The following is a 25,269-nucleotide window of genomic DNA, read 5'->3' on the forward strand; positions in this document are numbered from 1 at the left end:
TATTGCACATGTCAGTTGATATTCTCTGGAATCCAGTGGTAGATTTTTGATGGTTTCATAGTCAGAAACTTCTTAAGATGAAGTCTGATTAGCTTTGGAATCATAGGTACAACCAGACATTATTTGAAATCATGAACACTTCCAGATTTTATTTAGGCCGGGTCTCTAAACCAAGTAGTTAAATCTCTGAGAAACCTCTGAGCTTAACTATTGACAGTATTCACTTTGACAGTAAATTATTGTGAGTAGTGATTCCTCTAGGCAGAGAGTTGGGGAAATGACAAGTAGTTGCTAGAGCCAAAAAAGCGAACACTAGACATGCCAAGTGTAGAGAGTTTGATTAAATATATTCACGTCTTACTTTCAGGTCTTTGGGGACCCAGGCTTAAAACAAAAACAACCTCTTTTGAACTTAAGTCAATCAAACTATTAACTCAGGAAGTGAGATGTCAAGCAGTAGCAGTTAATATCCTTTTGCTCTTTCTCTTCCCAAGGGATAAGATTGGTTTGCCAGCCTCAACTGAGGAAGTGTAGGCAGTGCTTTTCCTTCACAATAACTGGCTCCCTTTCATTCCACCTGCCCTGAATGGATCAGTTCTCTTCTAAAAAGTGAGCTGGTTCAAAGCCAGGCCTTGATGAAAGGGGGAAGGGAGAGTTTTACAATCTTGAATAGAGGAGCCAGAAGTGGTTTCTTTTGCCCTTAGCTTCCTCTCTGTCACCAGAATGCCTCCACCTTTAAACCGACATTTCTACTTCTTCCCTCATCAGTTTTTAAGTTCCCCCATGCAGCTTTTAAGTTCAACAGGCACTGAGTCAGAAAAATACTGAACCCCATGAAAAGGGGTTCACTACATTGCCCCCTTCTCAGGCCTTGGAAAGCTCTCTTTGCTGGGGCTTCGTCTGTATAATGTATAATGAGGTGGGGGACATCATTTCTCTTTATATGTTTGTAGTGTCATGGAATAGTGAAATCTCTATAGCTGTGACGAAAATAGTAGAAACACTTAAGATACAGAATCTAGATGCTGTTGTTGTTAGCTGTCATTAAGTATTAGAATTGCCTTGGATTAGATCCAAATTATCACAATGCATGGCTGGTCTGGTGTTTGAAGTGGAAGGATGAGTAGATGAACTCTGGGGCTCAAATGGAGCAAGGAGAAAACGAAGAACTGACCTGGCTAGATAAGAATAGGAAATAGCAACTAAGGAACGCTAGAAATAAAGGGTTTGTGGGGAAGACAGAGATGTGGAGAAAAGTGTACCTGTTGTGTATGCAATACAAGTGTTATGCGCCTTTGCAATTGGCCTTATGAGTTACGTTCACCTATCTATAAGTTTTGCTGATACAGGAATTGGCTAAATGAGATATTAATGTAATACCATACTTGCCTAAGATAAAACTTGTTATTCTGCTGCATCAAAGCAAAGGAACCTTTTCTTTTGTCAGGCTCTTCTTCTTGGAATCGGTCTCCAGCACAAATCTGTGGACCAGTTGGAGAAAGAGATAGGGCTTCCTAGCAGCCAGTTAATGGGCCTCTTCAACAGGACCATCCGCAAAGTTGTTCAGGTAAATGCCCTTTGGGGGCAGCATTTAACAGGATGAATCATATGCTGAAACACAATACTATAAGGTTCTGTTACAAATTCTTCGCAGGGAAATGCCTTTAGTGTGTTTTTGTAGTATGTAGTAATGCTTTTTATATCAATAGTGATTCTTAGAAATTCAGTGGAGGAAAATAAGGAAATAAACAGGAATGATGTTTTGGGGATACATGGAATTATTTTGGGCAGACATGCGATCCATCCGACCATTCTTTGTTCCTTAGTTGTTCAACAGTATCCAGGAGAAGGCTGTAGAAGAGCAAATGGCAGTAATGAAAGAAGTTGTAATGGAACCAACCCTGAAATCTTTAAATGAAGATTTGGTAATTATCTTTATATTATATTATAAGCTTTTCAGTTGTTGGTGTTAAAGATTTACAGTTCCCTCCCCTTGTGATTTTTTTTTTGTGGGGGCTATGTCTAGTGGAATCACAATATACAAATGCGCATTTCATTCATTCATTCACTCATTTGCCAATGAATACTGAAAGTTGAGCAAACAAAACTGGTGCTTTCAAATCTAACTTTTGAGCATTCAGAAGACAGATGTTCTGCTTTCAATAACTTGGATAATTTATGCAATACTTATATATGTTCAGCTGACCAAATGTGTAAATGTATGATATTACCATGTGTTTAAAAGCTCATTTTCTTGGGAATTCTACTTCCCACTTAGAATGAATAGGTGTACTATCTCATGTGAGTTGCATTAAGAAACACCAGGCTCTTTAGAATTAACATAGATCATTGGTTAGCTTTTGTCCTTGGTTTGAAAGTTGTACTATATTCATTTTAAATATAACCATCTACACTGCCTATTATTTATAACATGGATTTTCTGATGCAGGAAGAAGCAGCCAAAGAATTTCAAGAAAAACACAAGAATGAGATTGGAAAGCTAAAAGACCTGGATCTTTCACAGTAATTTTTTTTGTTCTTTCTCCATCCCCTGTCCCTGTAACAAACGAACAATCTCTAAGAAAATTAAATGATTTAAGCTATTTGGCCAAAGCATGGTGTTAGAATCCCCCCCACCTCAATAAATGATTCTGTAGTGAAACAAGGAATCCCTCCATATTTTTCTCTCTCTCAGAAAAGAGAAAGACAAAATCTACCTTTATATCGGCTTCCAAAACACCAGGCCTCTCCTGAGGCCTCAGGAAGGTTAAAATTCAGTTTGGTTTGCTTTGAAAGGTATTTGCTCAGCTTCAGTGAGCCAAAGAATCTTTCTGAAGTGTTCGGGGGTTTGGCCAAATCAGATGCATATTATTGGTTTGTAACATAAAAAGTAGGTCCCTTGGGTACTAATTGTAAAGGACAAAGAGCACACCCTGGATTTATGCATTCTTTCCTTTTCCTTTTGATGCCTGACCTTCTGCTCTCCCGTCCTTTAATAATGATTATGTGTTGAATGTGACTGCCTTTCCCTAATTTTGGGGGCTGGTATAGGATGGATGGGCCAATTTCATTTTTACTGACATAAATATTTCAGCCAAAGCTGATTAAATCACGCTCTTTTAAAGCGTAGGTGCAATTTTGCACTTAGGAATCTCATTTTTTTTTCAGCTGAGTCAATCAGATCGTGCTTTTGAGGGAACAGATACAGTGCTTGCACAGAACTAACATACTATGGCAGAGGTTACTATTTTCTGACCATGTTGCCCTTACGTTTAGAGTGATTTTCTTTTCACTCAGATACGTTATCCGAGGGGACGATGAAGAATGGAACGAAGTGCTGAGTAAAGCAGGACAGGATGCATCTGTGGTCAGCCTGAAGAGGTTAGTGTGGGGGCACTCACATCTCAGAGGCCTATTATAGCAATAGCACTTAGACTTATATACCGCTTCACAGTCCTTTACAGCCCTCTCTAAGCGGGTTACAGAGTCAGCATATTGGCCCCAACAATCTGGGTCTTCATTTTACCGACCTCAAAAGGATGAAAGGCTGAGTCAACCTTGAGCTGGTGAGAATTGAACTGCTGAACTGGTGGCAGCCGGTAATCAGCAGAAGTAGCCTGCAGTACTGCATTCTAACCACTGCGCCATCACGGTTCTTATCTACTACAAATAGTCCTTTATTTATGGCTATTCGTTTTAACAGCTGTGTGAAATTATGACGGTGTTGAAAACATGATTTGTGACTGGATGTTGTACTTACAACTGTTGTTGGATCCCCACAATTACATAAATTCAGGCACTTGGCAACCAGCCTGTATTTATGCCAGTTGGAGCTTCCTGGGGTTGTAGGATCGTAATTTACAATCTTCCTGGAGGCTTCCAACAAGATTATTCAATATGGGAAGCCGGATTTATTTACTGTCCATGGCAAAAAAAAGTTGTAAAACATGATTCACTTAACAACTGCATTGTTTAGCAACAGCAGTGTTGGTGCCAATTGTGGTCATAAATCAAGGACTACCTGTAGTATTCTTTCCGACTTTAGGAAGGTAAAAAATTAGCAAAACAGTTTTACTATTGACCAGCTCTTGGCTGTTGGGAGAGATGCAGATGTTCCCTCACCAGAGAGAGAAGCTCTTGGCGTAGTTTTTTTTTAGACTGGGAATCTTGGACATTTAAACTACCATCTTCACCTGGTTTTTTTTTAAAGTTAGCTTCAGCGATACTTTGGCCCCAGTATGTTTATCTTATAACCTGTGTATTATATTCTACCACAGTGACAAGAAGAGAAAATCAGAAGTTGCCATAGAACCAAGACAGGAGAAGAAATTTAAGAAAAAAAATCCAAAACTGAAGTTGAAGAAATGATTAAAAGGAGGGAAAGCCTCCATCATATGGACTTGGACTTTCTCTTTTGTGAAATCCTGATGTCGTTTGCCAAGCAAATGAGTTGAAATTCTGAGGAAACTTTACCTTAGGAGTGGAAAAGCCACAACAATTTCTTTTTATTGTTGTTGTTGCTTAATATAAAAGCAGCCTTCAAGCAACATCATTTGGAAGATATTTTTATTGCTGCCAGCTCAGCATTTGTGTTTCATTAAGAGAGACTGCAGAGCAGCAAACTGGATTATTACCAGGAATTGTGACTTCAATATTGCCTTGCAAAATCTGATGTGTTCTCTCTCTCTCTCTCTCCCTCTCTCTCTCCCTCCCTCCCTCCCTCCCTCCCTCCCTCCCTCAGACACACACACATCCTTTCTCACATTCTCTCTCTCTTTATATGGGCACATGTTGCCTATGAAGATCTTCCCTTTGAGTTCCTATTGGAGATTTGAAGAGAATCTGGTATTCAATGTTAAGCTGTTCTTTTTTAAAAGAAAATCAGAGTGGGATTAAAAAGCATTCCATGTTATTTTACACTGCTGAAAGTACTTTAGATGCTTGTCACTCATTATTGTTCATTGATGATAAGCTTACTGGTCTGAATGTATGGAGTCAGTTCTTTTACACCATAAGTGGTTATGCTGTGGGCAGGTAAGTGGAGACTTGCCAGTTAAATTGACTTTGTGATTACATCAGGGCTCAGATCTTCCATCCGTAAGAGAACAAGTAGGATTAGGTGATTGCTTGAGACTTGACTTTTCGTGCACTGTGTGTTGCAGAGAAAAGTGTAAGTGTATAATCCCAAGTGCTGCTTCAGAATGTTGTGCTGTTAACCTCCAGTATAGTCTTTTTATCATTAAGACTCTGGACGTTAGCTGGAAAGTATTTCAGTGCCATTTGATGGAAGTTCAAAAGTTCAAATTGAGAACATTTAATAGTGTGTGATTGAAGTGGTACACTCGATTCCCATGGCTCTGTTCCTTCTCCATGGATGTTGTCCCCCACCCCCTTTTCTGCAGCCTCCTTTCCCAGTAAATATTACAATCATATATTAAACTGACTTTATATGATTTTCCTTACTGGGCTTACGGAGATTCATCTTATGGATCGTGGGCTCTCTTGCTCTCTCTGTTTTTGTTGGCTAGCTCAATAGGAATGTTGCCTAACACAATTAAAGCTTACGCTGCAATTTATTTTACCTTGGGTTGAGCTGCTTTTGCGTGGCCTTGGATCATTTCGGGTTTGAGGTCTGCCTTGCCAACAGTGAACAGTTGATTTGTCAAAAGATTAGGGATGACTGAAGTCCTCAAGTGTTCCAATCCCAACCTTGAACTGGAGTTCCAACTATGCTGGAACTCCAGCACAAAGTGGGACTTGAAAGATTATGTTGCAGCTCCTTGTGGAACTCCAGGCAGCTTGACAGGGAGGAGTGGGGGGAGTATTTTGAGAATGGGAGGAGAAATTAAGTACTTTTAGGGCATCTAGGAGTGCCAAAAAAGTGGTTAAGGTGTTTTCACCCATTCTGCATAGAGCCAGCCATGCCTTCTTCCAGATACTTTGTTCTATCCTCTGACTGAGTTTCTACTTTCTTACCTCATTTTTTTTTTTGGTACTAAATATCATCCAAAACTCATGGGCTGTTTGGAGGATTCTACTCAAACAATTTAAAAATAAAGTTGTCTTTGGGCAAAGTCCAGGGTTTTATGGAACACGCTGATCCCTCGTTCTTGTTTCTTGTTGGCTTGTTTTGGCTCCTTCTTGTCAGGGTTCACCTGGTGAGTTTGTTGTGAAAGGGAATGAAAGCAGCTTTGAATGCGGTTCAGATTCCTACCGGTTGGAAAGATTCCAGCCAGGGAGCAAGTAGGGCAGACAAAGATGCCTGGGTGGAATTTCAGAGCAGCTGCCAGTCACCGCAGATACAAATAGATAGATGCCTTAGTGATCTAATTCAGCCTTTTTTATAAGGGGCTTCGTTCATTCACGTCTGTCGGATCGAATCTGTGTGGTGGTGGAACAGCAGCGGGAGGTAAAGGAGCTTGTGTTGGGAGCGAGTGACTCAGGCTGCCTTAATGCAATTTGAGTCCAAGGTAGCAAGAGTTTTAAATTGCTTCCAAATGCATCCATTAGCCTGTAGAGAGCATAAGGACAGACGTCCACAGATGTTCTTGTTTTAGCGACTGCGTAACTGCCTGCCTGTTCGGATCAGTAGGAGGTCTCCCTCTGGGTTACATCCTGCGTAAAAAGGGTAGGTTAGAAACGTCCACTGATAGATTGATTTAATGGGAGGGAAATGTAAAATAATGAAACACTTGCAGTTCTAAGAACAGCTAGTATAAAATAGTTATTACTGGTTTGTAATCATTATTGGTTAAAAGTAGTATGCAGGCGAAGAAAGGCAACACAAGTTGCCTTCCTTCCTAGGGCCACAATTGAGCCCCAAATTTGTGTCACTGAACGAGACAGTTAAATGACTTTTGCCCCATTTTATGACCTTTCCTGCCACAGTTGTTAAGCGAATCACTGCAGTTGTGAATCACACAATTGTAAAGTGAATCTGGCTTCCCCATAGACTTTGCCTGTCAGAAGGTCCCACAAGGGAGATACATGGCCCCGAGACATTGCATCCGTCATAAATAGGAGTCCATTGCCAAGCATCTGAAATTTGATCACATGACCACGGGGATGCTACAATGGTTGTAAGTCTGATAAATGATCCCAAGTCACTTTTTTTCAGTACCGTTGTAACTTCGGTCACTAAACGAACAGTTGTTAAGTTGAGGACTATCTGTATTTGTAAGATTTCCAAGTAATTTCTGTTTGAGTTAGGATTGTCTTCTGCTTCCACTACTGCCACCTCTTAATTCTATACTGTTGCATGACTGCTACAAAGAAGAATAGAATAGACATTGGAGGTCTTCTAGTCCAGAGCCCTGCTAAAGCAGGAGAACCTATACTATACCATAGAAATGGCTGTCTAGTCTCTTCTTAAAAACCTCCAGTGATGGAACGCCCATGATTTCTGAAGGGAAGCTATTCCACTGGTTAATTGTCCTCATGGTTAGGAAGTTTCTCCTTAATTCCAGATTGATTTGCTCTTTGATTAGTGTCAGTCCATTGTTTCTTGTCCTGCCCTCTGATGCTTTGTAGAATAATTTGACCCCCTCTTCTTTGTGGCAGTCCCTCAAATACTATCATGTCGCCCCTAATTCTTCTTTTGAGTGAGTATTTATTTTATTAATCAAATTTCTAGACCGCCCTTCTCCCGAAGGACTCAGGGCGGTGTACAGCCATATTAAAATACATAGATAGACAATGAATTTAAAATAAATTTTAAAATGAAATATTTAGCCGGCCAATTGAACTAAAAATAATAAAACCAATTAAAATCAGTATAAAATTTAAAATTTAAAATTTAAAAGCTAAAAAATCTAATCCAGTCCTGCGCACCTGAATAAGTGTGTTTTAAGTTCACGACGGAAGGTTCTAAGGTCCGAGAGTTGGCGAAGTCCTGGGGGGAGCTCGTTCCAGAGGGCGGGAGCCCCCGCAGAGAAGGCCCTTCCCCTGGGTGTCGCCAGACGACACTGCCTAGCTGACGGCACCCTGAGGAGTCCCTCTGTGAGAGCGCACGGGTCGGTGAGAGGTATTCGGTAGCAGAAGGCGGTCCCGTAAATAGCCCGGCCCTATGCCATGGAGCGCTTTAAAGGTGATCACCAACACCTTGAAGCGCACCCGGAAGGCCACAGGTAGCCAGTGCAGTCTGCGCAGGATAGGTGTCACCCGGGAGCCACGAGGGGCTCCTTCTATCACCCGCGCAGCCGCATTCTGGACTAACTGCAGTCTCCGGATGCCCTTCAAGGGGAGCCCCATGTAGAGAGCATTGCAGTAATCTAGGCGAGATGTCACGAGGGCGTGAGTGACCGTGCATAGGGCATCCCGGTCTAGAAAGGGGCGCAACTGGCGCACCAGGCGAACCTGGTAAAAAGCTCTCCTGGAGACGGCCGCCAAATGATCTTCAAAGGACAGCCGTTCATCCAGGAGGACGCCCAAGTTGCGGACCCTCTCCATTGGGGCCAATGACTCGCCTCCAACAGTCAGCCGCGGCTGCAGCTGACTGTACCGGGATGCCGGCATCCACAGCCACTCTGTCTTGGAGGGATTGAGCCTGAGCCTGTTTCTCCCCATCCAGACCCGTCGGCTTCCAGACACCGGGACAGCACTTGATAGCTTCATTGGGGTGGCCCGTGGAAAAGTACAGCTGGGTGTCATCAGCGACAGCTGGTACCTCACACGAAGCCACTGATGATCTCACCCAGCGGCTTCATATAGATGTTGAACAAGAGGGTGAGAGAATCGGCCCTGCGGCACCCCACAAGTGAGGTGCCTCGAGCCGACCTCTGCCCCCGTCAACACCGTCTGCGACCGATCGGAGAGATAGGAGGAGAACCACCGATAAACGGTGCCTCCACTCCCAATCCCTCCAACCGGCGCAGCAGGATACCATGGTCGATGGTATCAAAAGCCGCTGAGAGGTCTAATAGGACCAGGGCAGAGGAACAACCCCTATCCCTGGCCCTCAGAGATCATCCACCAACGCGACCAAAGCCGTCTCAGTGCTGTAACCGGGCGGAAACCGGACTGGAGCAGGTCTAGATAGACAGTTTCATCCAGGTGCAAGGAAACTGATATGCCACCATACTCTCTACAACCTTCGCCGTGGCGAAGGTTGGAACAGACGATAGTTACTTAAAACAGCGGGTCAAGGCAGGCTTCTTGAGGAGGGTCTCACCACCGCCTCTTTCAAGGCGGCCGGAAGACTCCCTCCACCAAGGAAGCACTCGTAATTGCCTGGAGCCAGCCTCGTGTCACCTCCTGGGTGGCCAGCACCAACCAGGAGGGCACGGGTCCAGTAAACATGTGGTGGCATTCAACCTACCCAACAACCTGTCCATGTCCTCGGAGCCACAGGGTCAAACTCATCCCATAAAATATCACCAAGACCACCCTCGGACGCCTCCCCTGAGTCACTGCAATTTTGGTCCAGACCGTCCCGAAGCTGAACGATTTTATCGTATAGATAACCGTTAAACTCCTCAGCACGTCCCTGCAACGGGTCATCCCGCTCCCCTGGTGAAGGAGGGCAGGTCACCCGAAACAGGGCGGCTGGGCGGTTATCTGCCGGCGCAATGAGGGAGGAGGCGAGCAACGCCAGATCCTCAATGCCACTAGGTAAGTCCTAGTATAGGACTTCACTAGTGTCCGATCAGCCTCGGAACGGCTAGACCTCCAAGAACTCTCCAGGCGTCTTCTCTGGCGCTTCATCCCCCTCAGCTCCTCGGAGAACCAAGGAGCCGTATGAGTAGAAGGTATGAGTAGAAATGGGTTGGTAACTTGTGGTTTTCAGCTTGGATATGACCACTTAATCTACTTATTTTTAATATTTATAACCTGTTTTTTTCTCTAGGAGCTTAAGATAACTTACACAGGGAAATCCTGTGACTTAGATGGGCTAAGACACTGACTGGCCCAATGTCACAGAGTATCCATGGCTACAGGTGGACTTGAACTTCCATAGTCTTTGCATAGGACCTATTCTGCCATGTACTGGCTTTTTCATTGCTACCTAATGAGCTGCTTCTACATTTTAAGAAACAAGCCTAGTCTTGAAGCACACACTAACAACTGATCAGCTTTCCTTTGTGCAAGGGAAAATTAGCTCATTTCGAAGAATGGAAGAAAAAAAGAATTGTGTAGACTTTTTTTTTTAAAGCACTTTTCAGAATCCTGATACAGCATAAATTGTCTATAGTCAAACTTAATTAGCTCTATATGCTTAATTGGCTCTTTATGCTTTGGCGCTATATCCTTTTCGCCTTTTAAACAGATAATGTACGAAATGAATTATTATTGAAGGAGACTGTCATCTTGACATCAAGAAGTCCTATCAAGATGACCCAGAATTAATTAATCTCAGAATAGTGTTGGAAAATAGGGCATTAGAAATAAAAAAGGAACACTGGGGAACCCATCAATGAGGGGTGTCAAATCTGAGCACATAGCAGAGACGACCTTTTCAAAATTGACCATAATTGGTATGTGGCTCCAGCTAATTTGGGGAACCAGCTTATATTCTTTCAAGTGCTAGAAAATTAGTCTGTAGTTAGACTCTCAGTTATACTTTGGTTTTGTCCTGTACTTTCTCTAGAATGGAATAAAACATTTGAAAAGGTAACTTAAGACTTTAGGACAAAACCATTTGAGAACAAAATTCTGGCAAAGTACAGAGACCCCTGTCATGTGAGCAAAGAAGCAGAAACAATACTGTATTTGTTTTAGCCAACAATTTTATCAATGTTGACAAGAGGGTAATCTATTATGACATGCTTTTACCAAATTATGGATATAAATCTATAAGCAGTGGAGCAGTGGCTAGTTAATGGGTCTCTTTTAGTAGCGTGAGTTCAATAATTGCATTCAACATCAGGTTGCAAATACACGAGGGTCGAAGTTGTATTGTGACATCGCTGCACATGTGTCCGTTTGACATACATTTGGTTTGCAGCGATGCTTGATTTTCAAGCACACTTCATTAGGATTTCACCCTATTATCTTTTTATGTTGTAAATTCTATATATCTGTAGCATTTCCATGCATAATATTTAAAATCTGCCTGAAAAAACAACAACTTCTTTCTCCTGAATTGCTGGAACCAAAGCACTTCATGGATTTATTTGGCAAGTCTCTGCCAGCAGAAGGAACTGTGATGTCTTAAAACAGGAGTCCCCAATCCCTGGGCTGTGGCTCACTACTGGGCTGTTGCCTATTCGGAATTGGGCTGCATGAGGTAGCTTGGAGCAACAGGCTGGTGGGCACCGGCTGCTTATGCAAGTTGACCCGTGCTTGCCAGCCCGCCACTTGTGCAAGGGCTGCATGTGCATACACGCGCACCAGCCCATCACTCACCCAGTCCAGTTCCCCTCTTCCTCCCCCACCTCCCCCCCCGCCGGGCTGCCCAGCCACAAAGGTTGGAGACCACTGTCCTAAAAGGTTCCCTATATGTGCATGCTAAGAAGTCTTTCAAGACCTGAGTCCTGTGGCATTTTTCTTCCTGCAATGATAGTTTCTTCAAAAAGGTTTGCTTTTGAATATTAAAGATTGCCAGGTGAAGCCATTATCTGCATCCAGTGCATTTTTGATGGAAAGACCAAGGAACTGGCCAGTTCCCCTTGTGGGTCTGAGCATGCTGTGATTTGGAGGAGAAGAACAAAGCTATGTAGGGCTGCCACAGTTCCCTGTAGGGGGGGGAAGGAGATGGTATGACCTAGTTGTCAGGTGTGATTGTGCCTCTGTTTCAGAAACACTCGAATGGTTCTGACAGTTGGCAGCACCTATCTTGCTAGCTGGGAAAGGTCTTTGTCAGAAAGAGTGGATGCCCCTTAAGTTGAAGGCTGTATAGTTGAGAAAGCCTGATCTGCAGCTGGAGCAACGCATCTGGTAAAACTGAAAATATGATACTCAGTCTTCGACTCTGTGATGCAAGGCTCAGGTATTTGAAGTGGAGACTGGGGAAAAACGATGCTTTTCATACCAGCTTTATACCTGGAACTTACTTCTGCTAAATTGCCCAATTGGTTGGTGCACGCCTCTACCCTAATCCCATAAAATTAAGTAAAATACTGGCTCTCACCCAACGAAACCTGCACAAATCAGTGCATTAGTCTTTAATATGGCCAGCAGAGATGGTTTTGTTTGTGTTGCACCAGCCCAGCACCCCTCTGGAAACTAAAGCAGTGGACTCGCCCAAGAGAACTACTCTAGTCACTTGTTGGCTCATTTAGGACCACTAAATGGAGACTTCATGCTTTTTATACCTTTCAAAAAACACACACTGGCAGCTTTTATGTTAATTTTTACAAGTTGGGCGGGATATAGGAAAGCCTTTTTGTTGCTTAATAGGGATCTTCTTTAATGGCAACAAGGCTGATCTATCCAGATTAGCCTCTTTCCCTTCCACAGGTCCCAAAGCAGATCCTCCCCGATGCTATTAGCAGCCTGATATTTGCTAACACTTCCACTAGGAAAGTCCTAGGCTTGTAAGGATCTGGAGGAAAGGGTTGCCTAGGGGATGTGCACAGCAGTGGAAGTTCATCCGGTGCTGCCAACCGTAGTAACAGCCTAGGCCCCAGGAGGGTAAGCGGTGCATTCAGCTTGGATGGGGGGAGTGACTTCTCAGCAGATGCTGGTGGCAATCTTTTTTGTTGCCTTTTTTTTTTAAAGAAGGTGGTTAACAGGATGGGCAACGGCTCGAGCCCAAAGAGATGGTGGGTGGCTGGTCACAGAGGTCTTCTTTGTGGTCAAGTTTCTTATTGCCAGAGATCAGCATGGACTTCAGAAAACGGGGAGAGTTGTTTGCCTAAGTAAATAAATCAACAAACACTAAATACAGATTTTCTCAATGTGCTTGTGTCCACTTGTTGTTGTAATTCACATGTCTGAACTTCCTTGGCATTTTTTAGCTGCAGCAGCTGTTTCCCTGGTGCAGCTTTCTTGGCAGCCCTCAGTCAAGCTACAGGGGTGGGTGAGAGAGATGCATTTTTGTGGTCCTGTAACTTCATTAGAAAGGCCTAGAGTGAAATGGCCTCTTAAGAATTTAGGCTTGGGGAGCTTTTTGACTAAAATAAAATAAAATAGGAGCCCCTAAGCCTGCAGAGGTTCTCCAAGGCTCAATTTCAGTGCGGTACTGAAAATGTCTGAACCTTTTACAACTGCACACTTTTTAAAGGTATCCTGCACCTGAGAAATCTTATTTGACTTGGCATAGAAAGGCTGTTATTCCTGTCAGTGTCTAATAGCAGTTTTTGTAAATAATCCCCGTTTGCTGCAAGTGAAAAGTTGACCATGGTTCTCCTGACTATGATCACCTCCACTGTCCAAAGCAAAAATAAAAATTTGATCCATGCACATTTGATCCATAAGGTTTCTTAGGGACCTTTAAAAAGTTGTAAATGTTCAGACATTTGTAGAACCTCTATAGGCTTAGGGGCTCCTATTTTATTTTATTTCAGGCATACTCCACAGAGAAAAATAGTATTTAGCACAGAAACCATGAGCTGGGAATATACACAATACAATTTCAGAGCACCAGGTGAAGAATGCGCAGATTAGCAAACTGAAAATTTTCTAATTTTGCAAAAGCATTTTAAAAAGCATGTGTAGGCAGGCCTTTCACTGAGTTTTTGACTCCTGGAGATTGCCTGGACAGCCGTTTTCTTGACAAGATTTTTTTTTTTGGGAAGTGGCTTGCCATTGCCTGTCTTTTAGGACTGAGACAGAGTGATTGGCCCAAGGTCACTGGGCTGGCTTCATACTCAAGGCAGGACTAAAACTCAGTCTCTGGTTTCAAGCCTGATGCTTTAACCCAAAGCAGAGGTCTCCAACCTTGGTCCGTTTAAAACTTGTGGACTTCAACTCCCAGAGTCCCTCAGCAGCAAAGCTGGCTGAGGAACTCTGGGAGTTGAAGTCCACAAGTCTTAAACGGACCAAGGTTGGAGACCCCTGACCCAGAGGTATTCAAACTTCGCAGCTCTAAGACCTGTGGACTTCAACTCCCAGAATTCTCCAGCCAGCATAGCTCCAGCTGGCTGGAGAATTCTGGGAGTTGAAGTCCACAAGTCTTAAAGCTGCCAAGTTTGAAGACCTCTGTTTTAACCACTACACTAAACTGGCCCTCTTTTAAAGGCAGTATTTTTGCCTATATTCCTTGCAATCCAGCAAGCACAGAAATTTGTGGTGGTGGGGAGACTGTATTTATATAGCCCATTTTGTTTTGTGTTAAATTATTAAGCTTTACACCATCTGCAAAGTTTAACCAAGTGTCATGTTGTTAATAAAATATGGGACATTTACATAAAGGACAACATTAATGTACAGTTAATATAGCAGACATTATCACAATACAACGGATTTTTGTACAGGCAGCTAAATCAGCTATTTAAAAATTATTTCCCAAAATGACAATCTCTGGGGTATTTCCTAACTACTTAATGACAAATCTTACACTTTTCTTTGATCTGGAGAATGTGAGGAGCTTGTGTTTGTTTTGCGGATCCAGATTAGAAAAAATGACAGATTTATAGCTTATCTTTTTTTTTAATACGTAGGACTATTCTGCAAAGTAAGAATTGAAATGTGTAGGTAATTCATACAGTTCTCATGTTTTGATTTTTCTCCACCTATCCCACTTCTACCTTGACCCATTTATAAATATTTTAGTTAGGTATTGCCTTTGTGCCATGTGACTTACATGCTTTATGCAAATGTACCAAACTCTTTAGGCACAGGTTGTAACCGATAAAGGAGCAAGATACCTGAGAAAAATAATTTCCCCCCAGTTAGTTTACCCAATCACCTTGTTTAGTCACAATTATGGCTTGTGTTATTGCCGAACTGCTCCAATCTTTATAGCCTTAAACCAAATGTAATAAGCAGTGGCGGGCTGCTGCCGGTGTGAACCGGTTCGCGGGAACCGGTAGTTCTGACCAGGGCTGGCCCCGCTCACCCACCCTGGTGTTATCACGTCCTATATAATCGCTGGTTTTTTGATGCCACATGCGTGTTCACATTTGCGAACCGGTTGTTACAACTGGCAGCAGCCCACCCCTGGTAATAAGTATTTCTAAACATGGTTCATTCTGTAATGAATGCTTTTCTCTCTGTCAAAAATGAAGATTTTATGGTGAGGACCTTAAACGCCCAAATAGATAATTATGGGGAAAGCCTCTCTTGCTTCTGAAACATCTATACATTTGCATGATTTCCATTGCTCCATTATCTTTCCTGAAACACCACAAAAACACTTGTGGCATGCACCTAGTTCCCTTCCCATTTGATTTGACTTCTTTCCCCCTTGATTGGTTTGACAATCTATCCTTCAAAAAATATTTGATTTATGCATATTTCTCCAATTGGTAACTGTAATCCCTTTGTTAATACTGAATTATTACAACTATATCCTAAATTACTATTTTCTAGTCCATTCAAAGATGGAAGCAAAATGCTGAGTATTGGAAAGAGGGGAAGCATGTACTTATTTCAGCTATTTCCCATGTCAACCCTTAAATTTCAATGCAGACTGAAGTGCATGTGGAGGGATATGAAAATAATTTGTCCCAGTCTTACTGACTTTCTGCCTCAAATGGTGAGATGACATGTGCAAAAGTCCTTGTTAAATCATTTACAATGATTTAATATTCAAATTTGAACCCAGTCGGGCCTGATTCACCTCCGCTAGCTGAAATCCAGTTTAGTGAGTCAGCATGCTATCACACGCAGCAAATGGTGCAGTAGCAGTATTTAAATGTGGCTCTCATTCGAAACCATACAATTCAGGCTGCATGTGTAGTCTGCATGGAGCTTGATTATTGCTTGCAACTTCCAGTTCTAAAACTGATATGTACAAATATACAGTCTTTCTATACAGAGATCCCTTTAGCTGGAATTCCCCAGTCATATTTCTGTGCGTGATGCACATAATTCCCAGGTGGACGGTGGTCCAGATCATAAGCACCAGATCAGGCAATTCAGGCAGTTTTTGCTATAATAGCATTGACAAAGCAAGCCCCACCCCATTATATACAGCTATATTGCAGAAATGAGAGAAATTCTATCTGCAACAACTAGTATCATAGATACCACAGTGTGATGGTCTTAGCAATAATGATTTGCACAAAGATGTGGGTAGCTGTAAAGATTAGTGACACCAGGTTATGTTTTTTTTAAATACAAAAATGGATAGCCAGAGCCAGTTAAAAACAGGCCAAAATAACCTAGAATCATCTTAGGTAGCATATTATTGTTATCTTCAAAACTAGCTTTTTTTTTAAAAAAAAACTTTAGCCCCTACTGAACCTGCACGTCTCAGTGGACAAAGCAAAAGCCAGATCTGTTTGCAGCAGGGCACTCTGGTGGAATCAGCTAGCCCAACATTAGACAGTTTTGAGTAGCCAAAGTCGAGAGAAATTGGAATTTCTACATTCATAGCCATTTTTTTTAACAGTCCATCCTCTGGCTAAATGCCAACTATGGTTTGTGCATTCTTCTATGCGATCTTTTGGACACTTAGAAGTGAATTTCCCCCTGAGTTCTCCTTTCTGATGCGTACCTAACAGAATAGCAGCATCCCACCTCAGATTCTGCTCATCCGTTTTTCAGCTAAAAACCGTTGTGGCTTGTGAACACTTTGCAGAGTTATTTTTCTTGCCTTTGGATAAGTTTGCTGAGGTGGTGGAAGAGGCACTGTCTTCAGAAGCTGGATGAAGCAGCCACGATGGGGCCAAGATCCCATTTCAGTGCAGTTCAACGAGCAGGTGCTTTCCTTAACAGCAGGGCCACGGATCTTAGCAATTACACTCTTGAAGTTACATAAATGGAATGGAGTCTGCTGGCCAAAGTGGATTGCAAATCCTGGAGGGGATCCAGGCCCTGAACCCTACTGTTCCTGCCATAGATGAGCTGTCTGAACGATTCCTGCTGCACCAGGGAGTTCATATGCTTGAGAAAAAAGCCTTCGCAAAAAGAGGCCAGCTCTGGGGCATTATGGATCTATAAAAGACAAAGGGATGCTGTGATAAAATACATATCTGAGGCAGCTGTCAATTATCCCCCCTCTCTCCCACCCTTCTTCCTCCCTCCCTCCCAAGACAGCTTCACCCTGATAGCAAATGCCTGACAGCATTTTCATCCTGTGGTTAAAAAGTACTGTCTATTTTGTGTGTGTCCATCCACCTGCTTTCTGTGTGGCTATTCCACGGAGATATTTTAAAGTGGTTAAAATGCCCCCCCCAACCCTCTTTTCCTCTGCTGCTTGTTGAGCCAAAGTAAAGGAAACCTTAAAAGGGAATGAGCAAGTGGCCAGTGAAAGTGCCAGGCTAATAAAGAAAGTCCTTGTTTAGCGACTATTCACAGGTACAATAGGGATGAAAAAGTAATTTGACAACCAATTCTCACAATGGACGACCTTCCCAGGGCCAAGGAAAGCTGAAGGAAATTCATAAACAGAGTCACGGTTTCACTTAGCAACTGCTTTGCTTAACAAGTTGCCGGCCCCAATTGTGGTTGTTAAACGAGGATTCCCTGCATCTGTTTGGTTATGGAAGACTGCAATTAATGTGAAAGAATGATGACTAAGTTCCAGAATGCATAGTTTTAGCAGTCAAACAAATTTGAGGCATGTAAGATGGGTCTTACGAAGAAAAGAAATAAAGTAAACCCAAGTGAGTAAACCCAAGTGAGAGAGGTAGTTCCCAAGCCTGGATCTTCATATTCAGCTGCCACCCATGATTGTTTATTATTTTGCAATACTTGGCTTCCCCATATAAATAGGGGAACCTTTCCTAAGACTGGCCTTCTATAAGACCCGTTTTACTGGTTTCCAGCTTCTGATGCATTTAAGGCCGTTTTTCCAATTCCTCTCCTCTGGCATTTCTTCTACATGGAAGTTGACTAGAATGTCATCTGTACCTTGGCATATTTATAGATGTGAACACAGCTTTCAGTATTGATGGTCTGAGCACACAGTATCTCACAGTGGCGCTGGAGGCCATCCAACTGGAATAAACTTGCAGCTGAGAGCAACTGGCCGGGATGAAAGAGAAGGCATTATTTTAACAATCTGCTCGTTCTATTGACATGCAATATCTCTAGGTCACCCCTGAGCTGAAGTCTTTTGGGTGACAGTCAAAAAAATAAATAAATCTTAAAATGTAACACATCTTAAAAATGAAAAATATCAGTGTGTATTAAAAAAATAATAAATGAATTTTTAGAACTCAAAAGTATTTACCGGGAATGGAAGAAAATGCAGAATAGGCCTCACTGTCTCATTTATTGTAATCTCACTTGAGAGGGGCCTTTCATTTTGGATGTCAACGTTCATGTAGGAATACACAAGAGGAGAAATTTTGTAGCCCTATAAATTTTGGGGACTATTTCAAAAGCTGTCTTTGCACAATAGATTTTGTCCTGATTTTATCAATTCAAATTATTAGTCACAGAGATACACTAGTAATCATGAGGGATTAAGTAATACCTCCAAACTGCCTTTTTTCAGATAATTCGGAATGCTTAATTGAGGAATAATACACCCTAATAATGCCTCTGTCCAAGGTCGCTGGGATGGGAAGTTTTCTCTATAATAACATATAGTTTCCTTCAGATCAACATCAAATCCTGGATATGCCCACATTTGCGTGAGCACATCTGTATGTTTGCAACAATGTGGATGTGGTTTGTCACTGTTGCCTTCTGGGATATTTTTTCACCTTTCCATTGCATTTTTCATGTGAGTGTCTGCATAGTTCTATTAGAATTCGTTGTCATTAATTTTTCAAGACAAAGGCTAGTCGGTGCTGTACTTTATTAAAAACAGTCTGAAATGTTAACATATTTATTTATTCTCTGCATTTATTGTTTTTATAAACAATCAAGCAAATATACACAATACTCCTTCCTCTTCCTATTTTCCCCACAACGATCCTGTGAGGTGGATTGGAGAGTAACTGGCCCAAAGTCACCCAGATAGCTTTCCTGCCTAAGGCAAGACTAGAATTCACAGTATCCTGGTTTCTAGACTGGTGCCTTCACCATCTACACCAGTGATGGTTAATCTTTTTGGTGCTGAGTGCCCAAAGTGTGTGCACAAAAGAATGCACCCCTGTGTATACGTGCATATCCCGGTGCATGCGTGTGTGTTTCTTGTGCATGCGTGTCTCTCACACATGCACCATGCACCCCCCGGTGCATGCGCCCCGCCCCCCACGCTCCATTTTGGCTTCCAGGTTGGTGCAGGAGGCCTTCCAGGCCCAAAATGCAATGTGAGTGCCCCCCGTGCATGCACCCCACCCCCCACGCATGTGTGGCAGAGACCCAAAGACCAGCTGGCCGGCAGGAGGCATGCGCGCATGCGCGGTACAGCTGGGCTGGGGCGACGGCTGGCGTGGCTGCAGAGAAGGCTCTGTGTGCCACCTGTGGCACATGTGCCATAGGTTCGTCATCATGGATCTACACTAACCATCTCTTTTTTGGTACTATGTAAAACGATTCCAATCTTCCTACAAGCGCAAAAAAAATCCCATTATAGTAATCCCCAGAGATATTACAAAGATATTGCAATGGTGTGATGGCTGCATTTTGTGTGTATGTGAAATTCTGCAGTCTAACTAAGCTCTTCAAGCTGTAACTGTTGTTCAACCACAAGTCCCAAGGCCTTATATCTACATCTACGTGCCTGACTCAGAGATCTCATCCTTGTTGCTACCTCAGCATGATGAAGACTAACTTCCTTATCTTTTTTCTCAAGGTTATTTCTACTTGATTATTCCCAATATCTGTCATTACTTTAGCCTTGGTGCTTATCTTTAATCCCCTCTGCTTTGCACTTTAGATTTTATAATACTCCGGTTAATCTCAAAGCTGCCAGAGGGAGCTCAGATTGTTCCTCTTTTTTCTTGGCTAATACACCATTTTCTTCTTTTTGACTGTCCCACACACAGTTCAGCACTGCAGGCTATCTCCAAACAAATCAACCGCTCCATCAGTCACAGTAATGAATGGCTTGAGATAACAATTTCAAACTTTAGCAAGTTGGGGAAAGTTGAAGTAAATTATTATTAATAAAACATTCATTCATACATCAATTTATATCCTGCTTTTTTACCCAGACAATTTCTCTTGACATGCATTGAATCGAGTTGCTTATTCAATCTATATTTCTGACAATCAGTCTAGAATATTTTCATCATTTTTCCATCAATCAAAATAATTTTTTTTATTTGCATTTATATCCCGCCCTTCTCCGAAGACTGTTTTTTGTGCTGTTTTGGTTTGCAAATGGATTGGATGAACAGTTTTAACTCTAGAATTCATTTACTGAATATGCAGACGAGTGTTCCTGCAATTAGCACCGGTTCTGTAATGAAGACCCATTAGCCATAGGCCAAAAGTCAATGAGAGGCAAATGCTCACCTCTAGGATATCAGCTATGGGGATTTCCATGGCTTCCATTCCTCCATAATATAAATACTGCATCAGCATCTATAAGAAGAAAGGTAGAATTTCACTCAGTGGTGGGTTGCTACTGGTTCGCCCCGGATAGGGTGAACTGGTAGTGGTGGTGGCGGGAGGCTCTGTCCACCCACCTGGACACTTCGGCATGCACAGAAGCGTCGAGCGTGCACGTGAGCACCCACAAGCATGCACCCACAAGCGAACCAGTAGCAATAGGTTTTGAAACCCACTACTGGTTTCACTTAAGAGGACCAAACAGAAACCTTTCACTACTAAAATGAAAACAAATGCAACATGCAGCATTAACCCTCCCTTAAAAGATGAACCATAATGTTTGATGTTATGTACATTGGCAGCAAGATTACTTATGCACAAAAATGGAAGGGCACTTTGATTCTCACAATGGATAGAATGGCTGCAAAAGTTGATAGAGTTAGTAGAGATGGCTAAATTGACTGCTTTTTTCTTTTTTTAAAGAAAAAAAATACTATTGTTTCTATTTGGAAACCACTTCTGGACTTTATGCTTGAGGTGGAAAAAAATAAAACTTTGATTTTGTGTTTTACTGATTATATAGGTTTGTTGTTATAGAAATGGTTAGTTTATACTATTATGTAAAAGTAAAAAAAATTGAGGTTTGATGCTATTTTCTTATTCTACTTATTCTACAGTCGGAAGTATTTTCTTTTTCCACTTTTTCCTACACTTTCCCCTTCTTTTCTCCCTCCCTTATTTTCCTACTCTTTTCTTTTATATTTTTGTATTTTATATTATAAACTATTTTTTAAAAAAAGATCAGAAAAGTGGCTTGCAAAGACTGGTGTAAAGTTAACAAACCCTGGTCAATAGAATCCTAACTGCTTCTATCTTCTCCTAGTTCATTGCAACATAACCACAACCAAAGGTGCTTTTTTTTCCCCCCCAAGAGGCAACTGGACTTGAAGGAAAAAAGCACCTTTGGGACAACCATGACTTAGATGACTGAGAATCTCCATAGACATATAACTAAACCAGTGGTGGGATTCAAATAATTTAACAACCGGTTCTCTGCCCAGCTGAGTAGGCGTGGCTTGGTGGTTATGTGACCGTGTGGGCGTGGCCAACTCAACATCACTCACATCGTTGGGCGCTTCGTCTTAGCTGTTACAATGTACTAAGGCTTAACTAGAGAGGCAGTTTCTGTAAGCAGGGAAATAAAGATTAGGCTAGAAACACCACCAGAATGTTTCCTTCCTGCCTTCCTTACAGGATTAGCCCTGTAAAGTGGGGAAAAAAACAAAATAAGATTTCTTCCAACAACCAGTTCTCTGAACTGCTTAGAAAGTTAACAACCGGTTCTCCCGAATAGGTGCGAACTGGCTAAATCCCACCACTGAATGAAACCCATATAATGCAAATGCATATATAGATATATATATTAAATTGACTGTGAGTTGAGGAAAACCAACTGATTCTTTTGATAGTTCTAAATATTATCTTTTCTGGGTCTCCAGCTTTTACATATTTTCAGCTTGCTCTATAACAGGGGTGTCAAACTCACATCGTCACGGTATCATCAGGTGACGAATCGTGATGTTTTCCCCCATCGCTAAACTGGGTGTGGGCGTGGGGCCATGAGTTTAACACCCCTGCCCTATAAAAACGAAACTAGAGAGCAGAATATGCTGCTATTATACTTGACTGCAGAAAATACGACTTCAGCAACAGAGTGGTCAATGCCTGGAATGCACTACCTGACTCTGTGGTTCATCCCCAAACACCAAAATTTTAACCTAAGACTGTTGTCTACTGTTGACCTCACCCCATTCCTAAGAAGAGGTCTGTAAGGAGGTCTGTAAGGGGCATGCAAAGTGCACCAACGTGCCTAATGACCCCGTCCTAATGTTCCCTTTATTTGTATTCATTTCATTTATTCAAATCATGTTTATATTTATATATATTATCTAATACAAAATAATAAAGATTTTATCGATCTATTTTTTTTCCATGTCAAAGTCAGCTTTATTTATTGTCTTTTGACAACATTCCACATCCTAGGTTATGTATCTATTTAAAAATATTCCACATTCAAGTTTTGGGATTGTTTTTTTTTACAAGAAAGCCTCATAAGCCTTCAATTGCTTAAGTGGATTTAATACAAAGCCAGCAAGATTTTTTGCTCTATTCATATTTAATTTGTTTAACAGAGCATGACAATTATGCCTGGGAAGTTTTGGTTACTATCCATGGAATATACTTTTGCTAAGAAAAATGACTATTATTCAGTATATGCTTGCATCTCAGGAACACTTATAATGGGGAAAAAAATGAACTTTGGGTGGATCTGGCCTATCTGATGAAAGAAAAAAACAACTGGCAGGGTTTTTATTGTTGCTGATGATTCGACCTCATCCCATGGACATAAGCATAAACCACTATCTTTAGTCAGAGTTAATCATTGCTTTCTTATTGTGCAAATGTGCTAAGCATCAGAAGATAAATGCGTTCAAAATCTCAGCTCCACATTTCAGTGTTGGACAATGAAAAGAATAAACTGAACTATTCTTTGAAACCCACCTTGAAGATATTATATCTCATGTCACTAATTTCCACAATCTTACTGCCTTGGCTGTCTTGTCCTGTTTTATTGGTCATCAGTGTCTTAAATCTGTGAAAAGAAGCAGAGGTGATTTCTTAGGAGGTTTTACAGGATTATTTGCTTGGATTATGTTTTAACTGATAAAGTATAAATGCCTTCCCACTATCCCACCCAACTCCATTCTTTGAATTTTTAGGATCATCAGCCTTCCTAGCAGAAGCTTCCTGCAAAAAAAAAACCAAAAAAACACACACCAAACCAACAAAACAAAACAAACCTAACAGGTACTCTCTCAACTTATTGGACAATTCTGATTCTAACTATCTGTCATTGAAAACTAGTCTTTCTTCAAGCATAAGAAAGCAATTCCAGGAATCCAGTTCAGATTTAATTTGAAACTAGGCTGAGAAAAAGGAACCAGGGATAATGATTGTATGATATCCCAACAGTGGGCACATTTAAACTGGATTTGTAGTTAACTATAATAAAACAACATTGTAATTTCCCCCTAAATATATGTGTTGTGCTACTGTAAAACTGTTTGGTGCACTATCCCAATTCTAAAAGCACCAGAACAAATATTGATGTAAGCTTGCCTAAATTTTGGATTGCACCATGCCATAATCCCTAGGTTTTCACATTTTTGTCGTCTCATAATGGTGCCTCTAGCAATAATGGTGGATCAAATCCTACACTATGAATCTGATATTTAATAAGAGCATAGCCCTCTTCAAACCATTTTGAAATGGTTTGATGGAACATGAACAATATTCTAAGGATATATTTGATCAAAGTCAAATCTCAATGTATAGGTCCACATCCTATTCAGTATATCGAATCCCTAACCCCTGCACCGCAGACCAGTACCAGTCTGTGGCCTGTTAGAAACTGGGCTACAAAGCTGGAAGTGAGTGGCAAGTGAACGTGCAAAATGGAAACCATCCTGCCTCTCCTCCACAGTCCATGGAAAAATTGTCTTCCATGAAACCAGTAGACAGGATATTTGAATGAAATATACTGGTATTGCAGCAGTCCCAAACTGCTACATTATATCTTATTCAAATATCCTGTCTACATCTTCTGGAATAAAATGGAGAGGCAGGGCTAGGCCATTTACATATTGATTTGACTTCAGTCCCCATGCTTAAATACTGTAGTTATCTCTTGATTTATTCGAAATGGGGCACAGCATGAAAGATAGATGAGCAGAATCATAGGATATTCCATGGCATAACTGCAATCATCTACCAGATAGGCTAATTTTGCACAGTCCAAGGTAATGAGATTAACAGAAAGTAACTAATCACATAATACCTCCCATTTATTTCAGCAAGGTTCATCTCCTTGCTGTTGACCAAAGTACCCAGATCCAAATTGCAAATACAATAAAATCTACAGGATCCTGATCAGCAATTACTCTATTGTGCAGAAATCTGCAGGGACCGACTTATAATGTGCTGGGTAGGTTTCTTTAGGAGTGACTAGAGAAATCCAAATTTCAAGGAGACAGTATCTCTTTTTATTAGGGAGAAATTTACAAAGCTCAGGCGAGAAATGAAGTTCCCCTTTCTATTAAACTTAATAAGCCAAGAGGGACAAGATTAAGCAAGTGAGTGGCCAATATTTTGTTTATATTCTCAAATTTCAGTTGTTGGAGTGCTTTCAGTAATAATCGAGTATATGTACTGTAAGTGGAGCTGAGCATTTCCATAACAGGAAGAACATTTAGTGCAGACCTTAGTCAAAATGAATATAGACAAGTTGATCTTTCAAATATCTCACAGAGACATCAAAACAAGCTACAGAGTATTCTATCACTTCTTGTCTAGGGCCAGAATGCAACTGGCTTCTAACTCCATGGACAATATTGAAATAGTAATGTAAATAGTGGTAATAAAGAACTCTTAAAGTCAATCAAATATAATATATTATTATTACTATTACCAGTTTAAAAATGCAAACTTTTAAATTAACATATGAACTTTAACCTTCCATGTTTCATGCATGGGTGTGTGTGTGCTCCCATTGCATTTTGGTGGTTCGGGCACATGCGTGTGCATTTGCGTACACGCTTTGGGCACTCGGTGCCAAAAAGGTTAACCATCACTGCTCTATGCCCTTTTCCACTCAGTTTTAGTGGGGTGGGGGGAATATCTAACTTAAGGATCCTACTTTGCAAGGTTTCTTAGAATTCTATTCTGTTTTGACTCCTCTTTAACATCTACAAGCAACTTCTCAAAAAGGTTATT

The 25,269-nt window shown here is 41.5% G+C and overlaps 2 protein-coding genes across 2 annotated transcripts in view; one reads left to right on the forward strand and one right to left on the reverse strand.

Moving 5' to 3' along the window:
• NAT10 (N-acetyltransferase 10) overlaps window positions 1–7,558 on the forward strand; it is a 57,399-nt gene extending 49,841 nt beyond the window's left edge. The window contains exons 25-29 of the mRNA XM_058161633.1: window positions 1,448–1,567; window positions 1,827–1,925; window positions 2,450–2,523; window positions 3,298–3,381; window positions 4,278–7,558. Of these exons, the coding sequence (XP_058017616.1) occupies window positions 1,448–1,567; window positions 1,827–1,925; window positions 2,450–2,523; window positions 3,298–3,381; window positions 4,278–4,368 (468 nt within the window). The 3' untranslated portion in view covers window positions 4,369–7,558. The remainder of the gene's footprint in view (window positions 1–1,447; window positions 1,568–1,826; window positions 1,926–2,449; window positions 2,524–3,297; window positions 3,382–4,277) is intronic.
• Window positions 7,559–14,239: 6,681 nt separating this feature from the next.
• ABTB2 (ankyrin repeat and BTB domain containing 2) overlaps window positions 14,240–25,269 on the reverse strand; it is a 188,605-nt gene continuing 177,575 nt past the window's right edge. The window contains exons 14-17 of the mRNA XM_058161634.1: window positions 22,999–23,089; window positions 20,401–20,469; window positions 17,899–18,012; window positions 14,240–16,980 (exon numbers count right to left, since the gene is read on the reverse strand). Of these exons, the coding sequence (XP_058017617.1) occupies window positions 16,783–16,980; window positions 17,899–18,012; window positions 20,401–20,469; window positions 22,999–23,089 (472 nt within the window). The 3' untranslated portion in view covers window positions 14,240–16,782. The remainder of the gene's footprint in view (window positions 16,981–17,898; window positions 18,013–20,400; window positions 20,470–22,998; window positions 23,090–25,269) is intronic.

Source organism: Ahaetulla prasina, chromosome 1 (assembly GCF_028640845.1).
Source record: "Ahaetulla prasina isolate Xishuangbanna chromosome 1, ASM2864084v1, whole genome shotgun sequence".
Classification (NCBI taxonomy): Eukaryota; Metazoa; Chordata; class Lepidosauria; order Squamata; family Colubridae; genus Ahaetulla; species Ahaetulla prasina.